Genomic DNA, 19248 nt, shown 5'->3' on the forward strand with positions numbered 1-19248 from the left:
TTCAGGGTAGTTGATAGTTCTTTGGGGGGATGGGTAGTTTTATGGGGATCCATTGGGGTGGAGGGTCATTGACCTCGAGTTGGGGGTGGTACAGTCCGGGTGGCGCTACGCATGTGCTTTCGATCAACGTACGGTGGGGGTTCGGCGACCTCCGATGTTCGCTCCTATTACCAAGCCTCGCATCTCCTCGTATTAAATAAATGGTGGTATGGGGACAGGGGAGACCCGGCCTATGCGCTGGAGCGGTTCCTTATGGAGCCCCACACGCTTCACACGTTGCTATATGCGACACAAAGGCGCAGGGCCCTACCGTCAGTGACACTGTTAGTATTCGATGTTTGGAGGCAAGCCCTGCGGCGCATGGGATGGTGGCAGACTTTGACTGAAGAAACTCCTCTATGGCGAAATGGCCGTTTCCCTGACCTAGCGGCCCTTCAGGGCTTTGCGGGGTGGGATGATATCGGAATCTCTAGACTGGGAGATGTCATGGCGGGGACGTCGCTCAAGTCATTCCAGGACTTGAGTGCAGAATACCAGATGCCTCGCACTCAGTTCTTCCGCTATTTACAATTCGGACATGCCATTGCCCCATATCTGGAGGGATTGACATCTCTTCCTGAATTTAGTTCGCTGGAGGCTCCGGTATTCATGGGGGACATCGAGACCAAAAAAGAAATCACAAATCTATCAATCCCTGATTATACATTGCGCTTCCGACTTGCAGAAATTGAAGGGGACTTGGGAGGAGGATGTAGGAGTGCTAGAAGAGGAAGACTGGAATGAGACTCTGGCGGGCCCCAGAGGAGCGGCCATTTCCGTCCGCCTTAGGCTGTTCCAATTCAAATACCTGCACAGGGTATATTTCACTCGGCGGACGCTGTGGCAGGCGGGCCCCATTGCATCCCCGATCTGTACTAGGTGTGGATGTGAGGAGGGCACTTTCTTTCACACGGTGTGGAGTTGTGGCCACTTGGACAAGTTCTGGAATGGAGTTTGGAGTGGCTTGGATGAGGTCCTTGGATGGGTGCTCCCCCGCACACCGTGCCGGGGACTGTTGCACGTGTTGGATGGAGTGGGGGGAAACCTCTACAAGAGGCATTTATTGTTACTGGGACTCAGTCGCCAAAAGAGATGTAGCGCAAGCATGGAAGGACCCGAGGGCTCCGACATTGGTGGTGTGGAAGAGGGGCTAGATTTTTGTATGGGGATGGAGAAGCCCATATTTCTAGCCCGGAGCTGCCCCCGGAAACATTATAAAATCTGGAAACGTTGGGCTGATTTCAGGGGCATTTGGCTCGAGCCTCCGCCAGAACAGGACCCAGTACTGGAGGTTTGAGCGTGCCGTGCCAATGGCTGTGTGTACATAAATTGCTGACATCGTATGAAACCGTGCAGGGGGGAGGGATCCGGGGGGGGGGTTTGGGGGAGGTGTTGGGGGGGGGTTTGGAGGGAGGGTGATTATTTGCAGACATGATGGATTGCAATGCGTTATGTATATCTACATGATTAGCAGTTGTCTCTGGGGAACAGAGCTGTGCGATTTTTATGTGATCTATCAATAAAATCTGTTTTTAAAAAAAAAATACAGGAAGAGTTTTAAAGCTTACCGGAATGCGATGCAAGGGAATCTCCTGTTTTAACTAACTTGGGTGTACGATCGTTTCACATCCTTTTGGTACTTTTTGGGTTTCTTTTACAGGGTCCGATGCTCCCAGCCAAGAAAAAGGAAGAAGGAGGGCATTGGGGACAACACCAGCCGGAAAAGCAGCAAATCAGAGGACAAGAGAGGGAAGGAGCGGAAGAGACACCACCAGGTAAGTGGAGCCGATCAACGAGGCTAAGTGAGTCTCAAAGGAGGGAGCGGTTTCAATACCCTTCCTTCCATCTGCTGTTGTTCTTCTACAAGTGTGGCACGTTTTTGGTCAGTTTACACGTGCCCGCGTGTGGAAGGAAAATGCCGATGCCTCTCGCATTAGCATACCCATGTATGCAACTCGTGTTCCTAACTTAGGTAGCTTGTTCCTTTTAATACACGGATTGTGCTCAGTGTTTTTAACCAGTTCAGAACTTCATGTGTATACATTATGTTTTTCAGGGACAATACTTGCATATAATAATGTTATTCAGGACAATACTTGGCATGCAATAAACAACTTAAGTGTGATGTATATCCCATGTTATAGATCACTGCCAGGAGAGCTGGGCAGTGGCTAGACCCATGACAGCCCCCCCAAAGGCCTTTTTACCAGGTGTAGTTTGTCTGGATGCAGAACATGGACACGTCGGACTAGTGTAGGGGAATGAATATAGGGCGCAGGTTCCTATGAGCGTTCGGAGGCTTCATAACCCTTCCAATCTACTAAGTAAAATAATTTGCCCCATATTCTTTTAGAATCAAGAATGTGTTGTATTCATACTCTGGATGATTGTTTATTATGACAGGAGGTGGAGCATTGTCTTTACATGTCATAGAGTGGAAGGGTTTAATGAGAGATAGATGGAACACAGGATGTTTTGAATATTCCTCTGGTAAGCTTAGTTTTATGGTGACTGGATTCAGGATCTGCTTAATAGGAAAAGGGCCTATAAATCAAGGCTGCAATTTCTTGGGTCCATCTAGGTGGATGTTATGAGTGGACAACCAGACTAGGTTACCCCTTATGTAAACCGGCTCAGGAGTTCTGTGTTTGTCAGCCAGTATTTTGGTGTTGATTTTATTTTGGGGTAGGCTTTTTTCGTGCTTTGTGGTGTATGGTCTGTAACTGGTTTAGCCTTTCTGAGACTGAAGGCATGATATTGGCAGATGATGGGGGAAAGACTGGAATCGAATGTGGGTGGAAAATCGTTAGAAAATAAAAAGGAGAACAACCCAGAGCAGAACGAGTGCTATTGTTGTATGAAAATTCAGCTAACGGAACAGCTTGGTCCCATTGAGAAGTAAGGATGAATGTTAAACACCATAGACTTTGTTCAAGACACTGGTTTTCTTTTTCACTATGATCATTCGTATGCGAATGCAAAGCAGAAGATAGTGTTACTTCAATTCCCAATGTTGCACATAAGGTTTTCCAAAACTTTGACCTGAATTGGGGGCCCCTATCAGAAACTATTTCACTTGGGAGACCATGTAACTTGACAATTTAGTGGAGAAAGATATCACTAAATTCTATTGCTGTGGGTAGTTTCTTCAATGGAATGCAATGGTTAGTTTTGGAAAGCATGTCCACTACCACTAGAATGTGATTTTGGCAAGTCGGTAAGGAAGTCTACACTAATAGTATGCCAAGGTGTAGATGGCACAGGTAGAGAATGTAACAGACCGGCTGTAGCTATGTGTTGTGATTTGTTACGAGCACATGTGGGACAAGATTTAACATATTCCTGTACATCCTTTTGGATATTAGCCCACCAGAAGTTCCTTAAACATAACTCCAGTGTTTTATGCATATCTGGATGTCCTGTGATACCGGAATCATAAGGCCAGGCCAGGATTTGTTGCTTCATCTTTTCTTGACGAATGAATAATTTGTGGTTATGGAAAATATATACTTCTCTTATTGAGTTATGTGCCTTCTGTAGCCATGTTTTCCTATCAATGTTTAGAGATTCCTTTTTTAACTTCTGTCTGTATTATAGCCACAGCTTTATTAACAGGGATTTTACTTTGTGGTAAAGAACAATTATCTTTGTTATCTTTTTCATCTAGCCTGGACAAGGTATCATATAGTATTTGTTTCTGTCCCGGGCCGTATGTCATGAGGAAGTCAAATTCACTAAAAAAGTGTAGCTATCTCATTTGTCTCGAAGTGAGGGCTTTCACTTGAGTAAAGAACTTGAAGTTCTTGTGATCAGTGAAGATTGTAATGATATGTTTAGCTCCTAACAGATTGTCTCTATTCGATAAAAACAGCCTTAATAGCCAAGAGTTTGTGTTCTGCAACAATGTAATTTTGTTCTGCTTGAATGAGTTTTCGCGAGTAATAGGCTGAAGGATGTAGGAGTCCTGTTTTTGGATCTTTTAGTAACAATATCCCTTCTGGTGCTTTTTTTTGAAGCGTCTGCCTCAACAGAAAATGGTTGATTAGGGTCTGGGTGAGAGAGGATGGGTGCTGTGGTGAATGCAGTTTTGAGACTTTGGAAGGGTCTTTCTGCTTTTTCTGTCCACTGAAATACGTGTCCTTTTTACAACAATTGAGTAATAGGCATCACTATCTCAGAGAAGTTTGCTATGAACCGTCTGTAGAAATTAGCAAATCCTAGGACTCGCTGAATTTCTCTTACAGACCTCGAAGGGGGCCAATTAAGGATTGCTTCCACCTTTTTAGGGTCCACTGTGATGCCTTCAGGTGAAAGGAAATATCCAAGAACCTCTACAGACCTCACATGATAAACATATTTCTCTAATTTCGCATACAGAGAATGTTCTCTGAGCCTCGCCAAAATAGATTGTACATGATGACTGTGTTTCTGTTCAGTTTTAGAGAAAATCAAAATATCATTGATATAGACAATCACACAGACATCTAGGAAGTCATTGGGTACTTAATTTATAAGCACTGGAATGCTGCTGGGGCATTGCACAAACCGAATTGCATAACTGTATATTCAAAAAGACCGAATTTGGTGCGAAAGGCAGTCTTCCACTCATCGTCTTCTTTTACACTAATGAGATGGTAAGCACCATGAAGATCTAGTTTGGTGCAAATAGTGCAACCTTTCACCTGGTCTAATAGCACTGGAATCAGTGGTAAGGGATAACGATTCTTGATTGTAGCTTTATTGACTGTGTGATAGTCTATGCAAGCCCTGAGAACGCCTTATCTCTTGGCTACAAAAAAAAGAGGAGAGGAGACAGGAGGCGTTGAATGTCTAATGAAACCTAGTTCTAGCAGTTTGTCTATATATTTTCTTAAGTACTGCATCTCAGATTCGGTGAGTACGTAAATCCTGCTGCCCGGTAGGATAGTCCCTGGGTTCAAATCAATTCTACAATCATACACCCTATGAGGTGGTAACTGGGTGGCTTAACAGGTAGCAGGTGGTAAAGTGAGGGGGAGGGGGAGAGGGAGGCGACAAGAGAAAGGGGGAGTGGGTGAGTGAATTGGGAAGGCGGGAAGGCTTAAGGAGGGAGGAGGAGAGGTAGTCAGAAAGGAGATCCGGGATTTAGTTTCCCCAAAATTTAGTGAGCAGATGAATTTTAAGGTCTATTTTGAATCTGGAATAGGAGGGGTTGCATTGAAGGTCTTTGGGGAGGGCATTCCAAATGGTTGGGGCCTTGCCAGAGAAGCAGCAGGACTTTGAGGCTGTTTTTTTTACATGGGGGGTATGAGAAGGAGAGTGTTGGTGCTTCTCAGTGTTCGGGCACAGCCAGCTTTTTAGGGCTCGGCTATAACACACGGACACCACCACTGCCGTGCACACACGGACACCACAACTGCCGTGCACACACGGACACCACCACAGCCTTGCACACACGGACACCACCACTGCCATGCACACACGGACACCACCACAGCCGTGCACACACGGACACCACCACTGCCGTGCACACACGGACACCACCACTGCCGTGCACACACGCACACCACCACTGCCGTGCACACACGCACACCACCACTGCCGTGCACACACGGACACCACCACTGCCGTGCACACACGGACACCACCACTGCCGTGCACACACGGACACCACCACTGCCATACACAGACGGACACCACTACTGCCATGCACACAAGGACACCACCACTCCCATGCACACACGGACACCACCCGTGCTTAATTTGTAAAAAAAAAAACCCCAGGGCTTTCATTTGTAAAAAATTAAGTGAAAGGGCACTCGTCAGGAGGCTACTGTAGTTTGCCATACACATTAGGCGAATTTGAGCTATTGGCATTGTAAATGACAATGACTTTTATTTATGTTTTGGTTTTTAAAACATAAATAAAAGACCTGGTCATTTACAATGTCAAGACCTTAAACTCGCGTTCATTTACAATGCTAATAGCTCTAACTTTTGCAATGCTGAGACCGTTGCATTGTAAATGCTTGTTTAAGTATAGTTGTGAGGTAGGATTGGGTCTTCTGGTAAAGGGCTTTGTGTGTAATACAGGCAATATTATTTTGAGGATCTGCTTTCAATGGGGAGCCACTTGAGGGACTTGAGGGCAGGGGAGATGTGGTCAAAACGTTTACAGTTGTTAGTCTGGTAGTGAGGTTGAGAACGGATTTGATGGGGGCCAGGTGGATATTGGGGGTGCCAGAGAGAAGGGCGTTTCCATAGTCGATTTTGGTTAGAACAAGAGACTGGATAATTAATTGGAAGTCTTCAGCTGGGATAAAAAGTTTGATTTTTTTTGAGGTGCCAGAGAGTGAAGAGTGCGCTTTTTGCTGAGTTTTTAACATGGGAATTCAGTGTGAGTTTATTGTTGATGGTGATGCCGAGTGATTTAACCGAATCAGCGAGGGGGAGAGTGCAGTTTAGTGTGTTAAGGTCAGCAATCCGATCCAAGATTGAATGGGGAGAGGGTTGTTTTTGGCAGAGAAGAGGATGATCTCCGTTTTCCTAGGGTTGAGTGTCAGATGATTGTTGTGGAACCAGGTTTGGATCTTGGTTAAGCCTGTGTTCAGGTGCAGGATATCAGCATGGGATTTAATTTTATAGTACAACTAGCATCCCGTCACGACGTTGTCCGGGTAGGAATTGCTGCCGGCCAGTAGTATATTGTTTTGTAGAATTTCGTTTTGATAGCATTTGTTATCTGTGACAGGCCTGTGAAACGCTCCGATTCACAGTGCACTGCTGATGCACTTAAGAGTGCGCATTCAGTAGTGTGTGAACTCGAGTTTCCCTACTTTATTTTTCCTTGCAATAATTATATAGCGCGAACTCGACAACATGGCATGAGCACAATTTATATTACAGAAGAACACATTCATTTGTGGTAGGCACGGGAAGACAAAGCGATTTGCCTGGAATCCCAGGATGTTGAGCTGATGCCGAGATTCGAACGTAGCTCCCCAGCTCTAAAGTTCGCAATTCTAGAACTTGTGGCGGGAGGTGTGTCTAAAAGTGTATGTCGGTGCTGGCCATCAATGAGAGAGACCTGTGCATTTTTCAAATGGATGGTGAAAAAATATGAGTATGTTGCTGGAGATGTGGGCCGCCATGCCACCAATGTACTTACCGGGGGAGGGTAAACACCCATTATTCCACAACTTTCTTTCCGCATACCATCACTCAGCATACTTTCATTACGAAAGTACCATGACTCCGCAATGACATTATAACGCATGACATTACAATTTATATGCTTTTACCACGCATACATTTACAATGAAATTCATTGTAAATGCATGAATGGTAAAAGAAAGTTTTTTTTTTATGTTTGGATAAGGTAAGTATGGGTATAGGGGTATATGTTTTGGGGTACTGAGGTACATGTTTTGGGGTGTTTGGGTATTTTAAGGGTTCAGATATAGTTTTAAGTTATGGGGTACAGGGGTAGTTTTAGGTTTTAGGGATAGGTATGGGTTTTGGGGTACAGGGGTATTTTTAGGGTTCAGGGCTGGGTTTGGGTTTTGGGGTATAGGGGTATTTTTAATGTTCAGGGGTAGGTTTGGGTTTTGAGGTACAGGGGTGTTTTTAGGGTTCAGGGCTAGGTTTTGGTTTTGGGGTACAGGGGTATTTTAGGGTTCAGGGCTAGGTTTGGGTTTTGGGGTACAGGGGTATTTTTAGGGTTCATGGGTAGGTTTGGGTTTGGGGTACAGGAGTATTTTAAGGGTTCAGGGCTAGGTTTGGATTTTGAGGTACAGGGGTATATTTAGCGTTCAGGGCTAGGTTTGGGTTTTGGGGTACAGGGGTATTTTAGGGTTCAGGGCGAGGTTTGGGTTTTGGGGTACAGGGGTATTTTAAGGGTTCAGGGCTAGGTTTGGGTTTTGCGGTACAGGGGTATTTTAGGGTTCAGAGGTGGTTTTGGGGTACAGTGGTATTTTTAGGGTTCAGGGCTAGGTTTGGGTTTTGGGGTACAGGGGTATTTTTAGGGTTCAGGAGTAGGTTTGGATTTTGAGGTAGAGGGGTATTTATAGGGTTCAGGGCTAGGTTTGTGTTTTGGGGTACAGGGGTATTTTTAGGGTTTAAGGATAGGTTTGGGTTTTGGGATACAGGGTATTTTTATAGGGTTAAGATGGATTAGTGTTTAAGGGTGTTGGGGTATTTTAAGGAGTAAGGGTGGGTTATGATTATGGGGTGCAGGGGTATTTAAAGGGAGCAGGGTGGGATTAGTACACAATATGAGACATGGCATGAAGGGCAGAACGTACCACACGCCCCCAGCGTTTGTCACGCCCACAGCACACGCCCACAGCACAACGCAGACACACCCACAAGGGACTACTTTGATGGCACGGTTCTTTTACCTTTTAAATGTATATGGTGGGCGTCTGCATAGCCTATGTCCTTCTGCTGCAACTGCCCTTTCCAACGCTGTATTGGGTGTTGTGATTGGTGCTGTGGCTCCTGAGATTACCCGCCTCAAAGGTTTGGGCTCTCTCTTTATTATATTAGTATAGATTGGGTGTCATCAGCGTATAGGTGGTAGTTGATTTTTTCTTGTTTGAGTATCCGGGTAAGGGGTTCCATAAATAGGTTAAAGAGAGCGGGAGAGAGGATGGAGCCTTGAGGGACACCAAGGGAGACAGAGGTTGGGCTAGAGAGGCAGTTTGGGATTTTAATTTGTTGGGTTCATGTTGGAAGTAGGAGGTGAACCAGTTAAGGACAGTGTCACTGAGGCTGAAGCATTTTTTGAGTGTGTTGAGTAGGGTTGGGTGGTAGACTGTGTCAAATGCTGTGGAAAGGTCAAGAAGGATGTGTAGGTAGGTCTTGCCCTTGTCCAGGGCTAAGTGAATATCATCGACTATGTTGAGAAGTTCAGGTTCCCTGCTGCAACCTTTGCGGAGGCCAGATTGAAGGGGGTCAAGCAGGTTGAACGAGTCAATGTGTTTGTCCAGTTGGAGAAGGGCGCATTGTTCCAGGGCTTTGGTGGGAGGTTGGAGATGGGGCGGAGATTATTAGGGTAGTTGGGGTCAGCTTTGGGATTTTTGGGGATGGGAGTGATTTGCCCGAGTTGAAGGGAGATGGGCACACTCCTTGTTGAGAGCGAGACGTTGATGATGTTGGTCCAGTAGGGGACGATGACATGTTTGAGATCTTGGATGAGTGCAAAGGGGAGAGGGTCTTTGATGTCGGAGGAAGTTTTGATTTTGGCTAAAATGTTGAAGACATCCTGTTCAGAGACCTGGTGGAAATTATGCCATGAAGCGTTATTTTTAAGCGGAAGGGAAATGGGTTCCCGAGGGGTAAGAGAAGGGAGGGGGCCTGGGGCAGTCAGGGATATGTTCAAGGGGAGTGGTGGAAGAGGTGAAGTAGTCAGGGGAGGTAGAGGGGTGAGCAAGGGCAGAGTATCGAGGAAAGTGCGGTCTATTTTTGCGTTTTTTTCACAGAAAAAGTTGGCAATTTCTTCGCATTTGTTAATGGAGGCCACCAGGTTAAGGGGTGCAGGGGTGGTTCAATCAATCAATCAATCAGGTCATTTGTAGAGCGCACTACTCACCCGTAGGGTCTCAAGGCGCTGGGAGGGGGGGGGGTGCCGCTACTGCTCGAACAGCCAGGTCTTGAGCTTTTTCCTGAAGGAGAGGTGGTCTTGGGTCAGGCGCAGATTGGTCGGAAGTGAGTTCCAGGTCTTGGCGGCCAGGTAGGAGAAGGATCTTCCTCCTGTTGTCGCTCTTCGGATGCGGGGGACGGCGGCGAGGGCGTGGTTGGTTGATCTGAGGAGGCGCTTGGGAGTGTAGAAGTTGATCCGGTTGTTGAGGTAGCTCGGGCCTTGGTCGTGTAGGGCTTTGTGCGCGTGGGTGAGGAGCCGGAAGGTGATTCTCTTGTTGACCGGGAGCCAGTGCAGATCTCTCAGGTGTCCGGAGATGTGGCTGCGTCGGGGGATGTCGAGGATGAGTCTCGCCGAGGCGTTCTGGATCCGCTGGAGTCTCTTCTGGAGTTTGGCAGTGGTTCCGGCGTAGAGGGCGTTGCCGTAGTCCAGTCGGCTGGTGACGAGGGCTTGGGTGACCGTCTTCCTCGTCTCGGTGGGGATCCACCGGAAGATCTTACGTAGCATGCGCAGGATGTTGAAGCATGACGAGGAGACGGCGTTGACTTGTCTGGTCATGGAGAGGGAGGAGTCCAGGATGAAGCCCAGGTTGCGTGCGTGGTCCGTCGGTTTGGGTGCGGTGCCCAGGGCGGGGGGCCACCAGGAGTCGTCCCAGGCGGAGGGCGTGGAGCCCAGGATGAGGACCTCCGTCTTGTCTGAGTTCAGTTTCAGGCGGCTGGTCGTCATCCATTCGGCTACGTCTCTCATCCCTTCGTGCAGGTTGGCTCTGGCGGTGGCGGGGTCGTTGGTCAGGGAGAGGATCAGCTGGGTGTCGTCGGCGTAGGAGATGATGTTCAGGTTGTGTTGGCGTGCGATGGCCGCGAGGGGGCTCATGTAGACGTTGAAGAGGGTTGGGCTCAGCGAGGATCCTTGGGGTACGCCGCAGATGACTTTGGTGGCCTCTGACTTGTACGGTGGTAGGCGGACTCTTTGTGTTCTTCCGTCGAGGAAGGAGGTGATCCATTCCAGTGCCTTCTCCTGGATTCCGATGTTGCTGAGGCGCTGTACTAGGGTGCGGTGGCAGACAGTGTCGAAAGCCGCGGAGAGGTCCAGGAGGATGAGGGCCGCTGTTTCTCCGTTGTCCATCAGAGTTCGAAGGTCGTCGGTGGCGGCGATGAGGGCGGTCTCGGTGCTGTGGTTCGCTCGGAAGCCGGACTGTGAGGGGTCGAGGGATCCATTCGTCTCGAGGAAGGCGGCCAGCTGTTTGTTGACGGTCTTCTCGATGACTTTGGCCGGGAACGGGAGGAGCGAGATGGGACGGTAGTTCTTGAGGTCGGTGGGGTCTGCTGTGGGTTTCTTGAGGAGAGCGCTGAGTTCGGCGTGCTTCCAGCTCTCAGGGAAGGTGGCGGAGTCGAAGGAGGTGTTGATGATGTCCCGCAGGTGGGGTGCGAGGACAGCGTCGGCCTTGTTGAAGACGTGGTGAGGGCAGGGGTCAGTCGGAGATCCGGAATGGATGGAGTTCATGGTGCGGATGGTGTCTTCGGTGCTGATCGGGGTCCAGGTGCGGAGGGTGGTGGATGGTGGCGTCGTTGCGGTTGTGGCTTGCGTTGGTTGGTTGTTGAAGCTGTTGTGTATGTCCGTGATCTTGTTGTGGAAGTAGGACGCGAGGGAGTTGCAGAGGTCTTGCGACGGGGTGATGTCGTTGTTTCCGGCGTTGGGGTTGGAGAGCTCTTTCACGATGTTGAAGAGTTCCTTGCAGTTGTGTGCGTTGTTGTCCAGCCGGTCCTTGTATGCATTTTTCTTGGTGGCGCGGATCAGTTGGTGGTGTTTCCGGGTGGCGAGCTTGAGGGTGGTCATGTTGTCCGTCGTTGGTTCCCTTCTCCAGGCTTTCTCGAGGGCTCGACAGTTCTTCTTGGAGCACTTGAGTTCGTCGGTGAACCATGGTGTTTTTCTGCTGCAGGATCTGCTGGGCGGGGTCCTCAGAGGGGCGAGTTCGTCCGCGCAGTTGCTGATCCACTTCGTGAGGTTGTCGGCGGCCTGGCTGGGGTTCGCTGAGTTGGCGAGAGGGTGCTGGCTCAGGGAGGCGGTGAGCTGGTCGGCTGTGATCTTGTTCCAGCTTCTTCGAGCAACCTGTTGCTGGAGGTGGTGGATCGTCGTTCTTCTGAAGGTGAAGTGGACGCAGCTGTGGTCCGTCCAGTGGAGTCCTGTTGCGTGGCTGAAGGTGACGTCTTTGCTGGATGAGAAGACGGCGTCGAGTGTGTGTCCGGCGAGGTGGGTGGGGGTGGTCACTAGTTGCTTGAGTCCGAGGTTGTCGAGGTTGTCGAGCAGGGTGATGGTGTTGCGGTCGTTGTTGTTCTCCAGGTGGAAGTTGAGGTCCCCCAGGAGGATGTAGTCGGCGGAGGGGAGAGCGTGCGGGCTGACGAAGTCGGCGATGTCCTCGCTGAATCGTGAGCGCGGTCCCGGGGGTCGGTAGATCAGGGTGCCTCTGAGGGTGGTCTTCGGGTTGGTGTGGATCTGGAAGTGCAGGTGTTCAGCGGTGGTGAGGGTGTCGTCGGTGTTGGTCGTGATGCGGATGGTGTCTCTGTGGATGATGGCGATGCCTCCTCCGGTCTGGTTGTCGCGGTCCCTCCGGGTGATCTTGTAGCCCTCTGGGATGGCGATGGCGATGTCTGGGGCTGAGGAGGCGTTCATCCAGGTCTCGGTGATGAAGGCAACGTCGGGGGCGGTGGTGTCGAGCAGGTTCCAGAGTTCTACGGCGTGTCTGTGGACGGAGCGGGTGTTGAGCAGGATGCACTTGAGGTGGGTGCTGCTGGAGTTCGGCTTGGCGGGTGCAGGGAAGGTCCGGATGCAGGTGAATTTGCAGGCGAGGCAGCTGAAGGGTCCGTGGGTGTGCTTAGGGGCGGCTCGGTGACATCCTGGGATGTGGCCGGTGTTGAGTGCGATGAGGTCGGCGGCGCTGTAGATTCGTCGGGTCGGCTTCCGTCGGTGGGGGCCAGGGGTCCTGGCACTGGGCGCGGTCCGGTCGCGGACGGGCGCAGACGGGCTTACCTTTGGCGCGCCTTCGGCGCACAATCGGCGCGCCCGCTGCGCGTGACCGCTGCGCGTTCGCACGGTCGCCATTTAAGGCGAAGTGCGCGGGTGGGCGGAGCAGCTGGGAGGCGGGAGCGGGGAGGGTTACAGAAGGCAGAAAGGGGCGGGGCCAAGCGGCGGTGGCGGGAAAGGGAGGGCGGGGGGCGTCGAGGTAGGCGGTAGGCGGGCAACAAGGAAGGAGGGCAACACGGAGGAAATACAATGCAATAAAAATAAAAATACAGGCACAAATGAACGCAACAGTAGGAAAGAACAAGGTTGACACAGACAAGCACAAATATCCGTCAAAACAGGCACAGATGGACGCAACAGCAGGGAAAAACAAGGTTAACACAGACAAGCACAAATATCCGTCAAAACAGGCACAGATGGACGCAACAGCAGGGAAAAACAAGGTTAACACAGACAAGCACAAATATCCGTCAAAACAATACAAAAACCACTCGCAGCGGCGGGAGCCGGCAACGAGGCAGCAGCGAGGCAGAGGGCGGCAGGGGGCACACGCAGCAGCTGGTGGCCGTGCGGCGCGGGGGTGTCCCACAAGTGGGTCACACTCACCTGCGTCGCACGGTCGCCATTTAAGGCCAGGTGCGCGGGTGGGCGGAGCAGCTGGGAGGCGGGAGCGGGGAGGGTTACAGAAGGCAGAAAGGGGCGGGGCCAAGCGGCGGTGGCGGGAAAGGGAGGGCGGGGGGCGTCGAGGTAGGCGGTAGGCGGGCAACAAGGAAGGAGGGCAACACGGAGGAAATACAATGCAATAAAAATAAAAATACAGGCACAAATGAACGCAACAGTAGGAAAGAACAAGGTTGACACAGACAAGCACAAATATCCGTCAAAACAGGCACAGATGGACGCAACAGCAGGGAAAAACAAGGTTAACACAGACAAGCACAAATATCCGTCAAAACAGGCACAGATGGACGCAACAGCAGGGAAAAACAAGGTTAACACAGACAAGCACAAATATCCGTCAAAACAATACAAAAACCACTCGCAGCGGCGGGAGCCGGCAACGAGGCAGCAGCGAGGCAGAGGGCGGCAGGGGGCACACGCAGCAGCTGGTGGGCGTGCGGCGCGGGGGTGATTTCTAATAATGTTGAACAGTTCGCTAGGTCTGATTTTTGCGCGAGAGAGTTGTAGACGACCAAATGACGCTTTCTCTGAAAAGATGTGTTTCTTATAGGAGGATCTCGCAGATCTAAGGAGGGCAAGATGGGATGGGGAGGGATGTTGTCTCCACGTTCATTCCGCCAGTCTCTGCGAGCGTCTTTCTTTATTAAGGTCTAGGGTAAACCATGCTTTAGAGTGGGCTTTTTTTAATGTTTTATTTTTCAGAGGGGCAAGTTGGTCTAACACCTCCGATACACTATTGTTGGAATGTTCCGTGAGTTCATTTGCATTAGAAGAGGGGGGGATGAGACTAAGTTGGGATTGGAGGTTATGTTCCAGTGCGCCAGGTGGGATTTGTTTAAAATTTCTGGTTACAATTGTAGTTTTGTTGGTTTTTATAGGGTTAGGAGGGGCAGGGGGCGGTATTGTGAACAGAATGAGATGGTGGTCAGATCAGTCGATGGGAATGATGTTGGATAGGGATGTAAGATCTGGGTTGGAGATGATTGCGTCTAGGATAGCTCCTTTGGTGTGGGTAGGGGAGAGGCAAAGTTATTTGAGGTCGCTAATCTCAAGGAGATTATTGATGAGGTTGATTGCCGGGTCAACAATCGACAAGAAACAACCTAGGCAATCATAGCTAAAGTTAAATGATAAATATGGAAATATTAAAGGAAAAAGAGCTACCAATGGATTCACATTCTGATATTTATTAACAATTATATTAAAAGGGACATTAATTTCATATACATAAAAAAATCATAACCAAATCAATAAATCACTGTACATAAAAAAACGAACTAAATACAACACACACTTATTGACTTATCATAAAAATAATTCATGAGTTAAGAGTGGCACAATTGTTCTCGACGCGCGTTTCGGCGACCAGCGCCTTCTTCTGGAGGAGCCACGTGTTTTTTAATAAATGAATTTATGTAAAGACGATATGATTAAACTAGGAGCATGAATGGCTCAAATTATTTCTTTCTTCTTGCTTTTCCTCTGATTAAAAAGTATCGGAATGATGGACATCTTATCGGGTCTCAGAACATGCCGTTGTATCAGATTAGTGCATCATGTTACGTATAAATCTGTCGTTAAAATAAACCGGGTCTGGTATAAAAGATGAAAAGGATTGGCCTTCTTGCTGTCTGTATTATCATAGGACTGATAGTTAGCTCGATGGAAGCTGATAATTAGCTGTATGGATGTAAATATGCCTTCTGGTCATGGCAACTTCCTCCTGATATGGGGAAATTCCTTCCTTTTAAGTTCCTCCTAAAACTGTTGTAAAGTACTCTAACGGTCCGACGGCGAGAGGCGTGGTTCTGGCGGCTGCATTCGACAAAAGAAATGTCATCAGGTTCGTTCCAGTGGGGGTTAAGATCTCCTAGGAAGAGGTTTTTGGAGCTGGAGAGTGACGATTTAGTTAGAAGGTCGGAGAATTCTTCTGCAAAGGCAAGGGGTTTACCGGGGGATGATAGATGTTATGCAGTCGTATTGGGGGAGCATTTCATTTTGAGTTTGGCGCCTAAGTATTCAAAGGTTGGGTAATCAGTGTAATTAATGGGGGAGAGTTGTAGTTTTTCTTTAAAAATGATTGCTAGGCCACCCCCTATTTTTTCAGGTATGTCTCTTCTGATGATAGAGTAGCCAGGGGGGTCAGAAAGTCGATGATGGGTGTCAAATGGTCTTTGAGCCAGGTTTCCGTGAGGAATGCGATGTTGGTACCTTCATTAAGAATGTTTTCTGAGATTTTGGTCGCATATCGGACAGCTGAACAGCAGTTTACGAGCATGCAGGTAAGGGGTTTGGGGTTGGTGATAGGGAGGGGGGGTAATTGAATACTGGTGAGTTGGGGGGAGTCTGGGGGAGCAAAGAGGCTCAGGGGTTCTGCTGGTCCCCAAAAATACAGGGATTTTAGAGTGAGGGGTGGGAGATTCTTTAGGTGGGTGTCATTAAGGTAGGTGAGGCAGAGGGCAGAAAGGTCAAGGGCGGATTAGGTGTTAGAGGTACGAAGGGGTCTATGAGAGCGGGTGAGGAGTGGCGTTGTTGACCCATGTTTGGGATCTTGGGGCCAGATGTAGGTAGCCAAATACCGGTCGGTAACGGCCGAAAATCGGTAATTTTTCCTGTTACCGACCGGTATTTGGACATTGAGATGTAGGGCACACAAAAAATACAGAATCTGAAAATTCTCCAAATCGTTAGAATTACCGAGTCTGTAAAAATACCGAGTCGGTAAAAATTCAGAATCGTTACATTTTCCGAATCGGAAAACATTCCGAATCGGTAAATTTACCGAATCGGAAAATAAGAAATGGAAAAATAAGACTTTTGAGATGTAGGTGACCCCTAAAATACCGAATTTGCTACAAATTCGGTATTTAAGAGTCGGTAATTAGCATGGATTGAAAGCAGGTGGTAACCAGGTGCAGGCTATAAAATAGGGTCCCAAAATGCAACAGTGTTACCAGAATTGGCGGCATTCTACGTCATAGCAAAGCGGCTACGGCTGCAGGCTGCAGGAGAGAGGGAATGGAGAAGGGAGGAGCAGGTCTACAGGCAGAGGATCACACTCTTCCAACTGACCGAGCCAGAGATCCTGCAAAGGTACAGGCTGCACCCAGAAACCATCCTGGATCTGATTAGGGACCTGCACCCACTCCTGGAGCACCCTACACCAAGGGCGCACGCCATCCCACCCCATGTACAGGTGCTCTGTAGCATACACCTGCTGGCATCTGGCAGTTACCAGAGTGTTGTTGCTGCGGTAGGTGGGGTGTCCCAGAGCTGCCTGTCCCGCTTCTTCAGGAAGTTCCTGGATGCCATGATGGAAAGAATGGAGCCTTACATCTGCTTCCCGTACACTGATGCGGACCTGCTCAGGACCAAGACTGACTTCTACCTAATGGCAAATTTTCCACACGTGATTGGCTGCATTGATGGGACCCACATCCCAATATGCCCACCTGCTGCCACTGAGCACATTTACACGAACCGGAAGTCATCTCACACAATAAATGTACAAGTGATCTGTGATGCCAAGTACATGATCACAGACATAGCGGCCAGGTAACCGGGAAGCACCCACGACTCCTACATCTTCCAAAACAGTGGGATATACACCCGCCTGACAGCAGGGGAATTTGGCGAAGGATACCTGCTAGGTAAATTACTGTGTGACACTCCTTTGATAGATAATGCAGAAATATGTAAATGTGTGCCTGTGAGTAATTGTTTTCTCATTTCACATTAGGGGATAGTGCTTATGCCCTCCGTTCCTTCGTCCTGACACCCTACCTCAACCCCACGACCCCCAGCCAGAGACGATACAATGTTGCCCATAAATCAACCCGGAACATCGTTGAGCGCACCTTTGGCCTTCTGAAGAGCAGGTTCCGCTGCCTCCACAAAAGTGGAGGGGCACGGCAGTACTCACCACTCATATGCTGTAAGATCATTGCAACTTGTGCCATGTTGCACAACCTCGCTACTAAGAAGGGCACCGAGATGGAATTGAGCGACTATGAAGACCATGACGATGACCAGGCACTACCTGCAGCCAACACAGTAGGAGTACCAACACCGACAGACGGCAGACAGAGACGGGCAGAGATCACACACAACTAGTTTTGAGTAAGTAGAGATATACAGCAAGGGTTTAAATGCAGTAAACGTAGTTTATTTGGCACTACGGTTCATTCATGAAGACATATTTTTTACATCCTAAGTGTGCCTAGCACAACTGTGCGGACAGGGGTTACCTCACCCTCACATGTCCACTCAAATTGCCTGCCTTACTGCCTGCACCCATGCACTGCACTGCGTGATGCCTGTGGTTGGGCATGATCATTGTCTGCTGTGCCAGCGCCTGTAGTCTGGCGTTTGCTGCTCCTCCGTATTTCTGGGATAGGGGTGCTGCTCCTGCTTCTGGTATTGTCTGTTTCCCCTAAACCTTCCACTCCTGTGGTGGCTGACTGGTTAGTCAGCAGCACTTCCATTGCTGTAGTGAATCGCCCCATCCCCCTTGTTAGGTCTGTGCAGCAGTGCACCAGCCCTTCCTGCATAGCAACAGACCGGCGACACAGCAGTGAAGTCGCTGTTGCAAGACGGTGCATGCGACTTGTCTGCTGTTGCATATACTGATTCTCCCTGAGCCTCTGGGTGCGGTCCTCGTGTAGTTCATCACAAAGTGACATCACACACTGTGACATGTCCCTGACCCCATCGGCCATGTCCCTCATGCTGTCCGCCATTGATGTTATCCCCCGGTTCATGTTGTCAAAGTTTTTATTCATATGGTATTGTCTGCGCACTGCACTAATAGCTTTCGCCTGCAGGCTCTGAACCTTGACCATTGTTGTCTCTAGGCCACGGAAGACACCATCATCATGGCCAGTGGAGCCTGCCTCCCGGAACCTACGGCGTCTTGTGCCTCCAGTAACAGGAGTGGATGGAAGACCAGCTGAATTTTCTGCCATTGACTCTGTTGGTATTTCACCCTCCCTTTCCTCATCAGAGGATGTTTGTAAGATTCTCTGCGGGGGAACGTCATGCCTCCTGGGCCTGTAGATTTCTGACACCTCAGAGTCTGCTGGTGTTGCAAGTTGTTGAGGCACATGTTGGGGTGAGTCAGAGAGCAGAGGAGATGATGGCAGTTGCATGGTGGCTGCCTCTGCTGTGGGAGATGCTTGTGTGCAGGGTGCTGGAGGTGTTGCTGTGCTGGGCAGTGCATCCCTGGCTGCTTCCTCACTCCTCTCCCTTTGGGGTGGCCTTTTCTCCCTCTCCTGCATTGTCATGCGCGAAGTCTCTCCTGTGGACAGATATGGACAGTGGCTTAGTGGTTCTTTCACCGTGTATTCATATAATAAATCACATTTATTTTGCACTATTTCCTGGTCCACCCCTTTCTCTATTTGTATTGTGTGGCATGCCTGACATTCTTGCATGTTGCCTGGTCTGATGTGAATACTTAAAACTACAACTACCATCATGCATTGCAGGTGGATACTTAAGCCTGTACTGGAGTACCTCAACACACATTCACATTAGGGGAGGGAGACAGGCAGGGGGTGGGGAATGATGGACATGTCCCTTACCTTTCTTTGATGCAGCTCGGGCTGAGCTGTCTGCATCACCAATTCCTACAACGCACTCTGGCTCCAGTGTGGACTCCACGAGCTCTTCAAGATCCGTGAGAGCAGGTGCCCTGTTCTTTCCACCACCAGTTGCATTGGCCTCTTTGCTTCTTGCTGCCAATTTCTTTTTGGTTATGATCCTCAGATCGTACCATCTCTTCTTCAGATCGTCCACTTCCCTGGTTGTCACTCCTATTGCATTTACTATGGTCTGGATCCCCAGCCAGGTGTTCCTCTTCACAGCCTCTGCTACCTGCAGAGACTGCT

At 49.3% G+C, this 19248-nt stretch overlaps 1 protein-coding gene across 1 annotated transcript in view; it reads left to right on the plus strand.

Moving 5' to 3' along the window:
• The first annotated feature begins 1701 nt into the window (after positions 1-1701).
• LOC144790862 (uncharacterized) overlaps positions 1702-19248 on the plus strand; it is a 580240-nt gene continuing 562693 nt past the window's right edge. The window contains exon 1 of the mRNA XM_078665522.1: positions 1702-1814. Coding sequence (XP_078521648.1) covers positions 1706-1814 — 109 coding nt within the window. The 5' untranslated portion in view covers positions 1702-1705. The remainder of the gene's footprint in view (positions 1815-19248) is intronic.

The sequence above is a fragment of the Lissotriton helveticus genome, chromosome 11 (genome assembly GCF_964261635.1).
Source record: "Lissotriton helveticus chromosome 11, aLisHel1.1, whole genome shotgun sequence".
Taxonomy (NCBI): domain Eukaryota; kingdom Metazoa; phylum Chordata; class Amphibia; order Caudata; family Salamandridae; genus Lissotriton; species Lissotriton helveticus.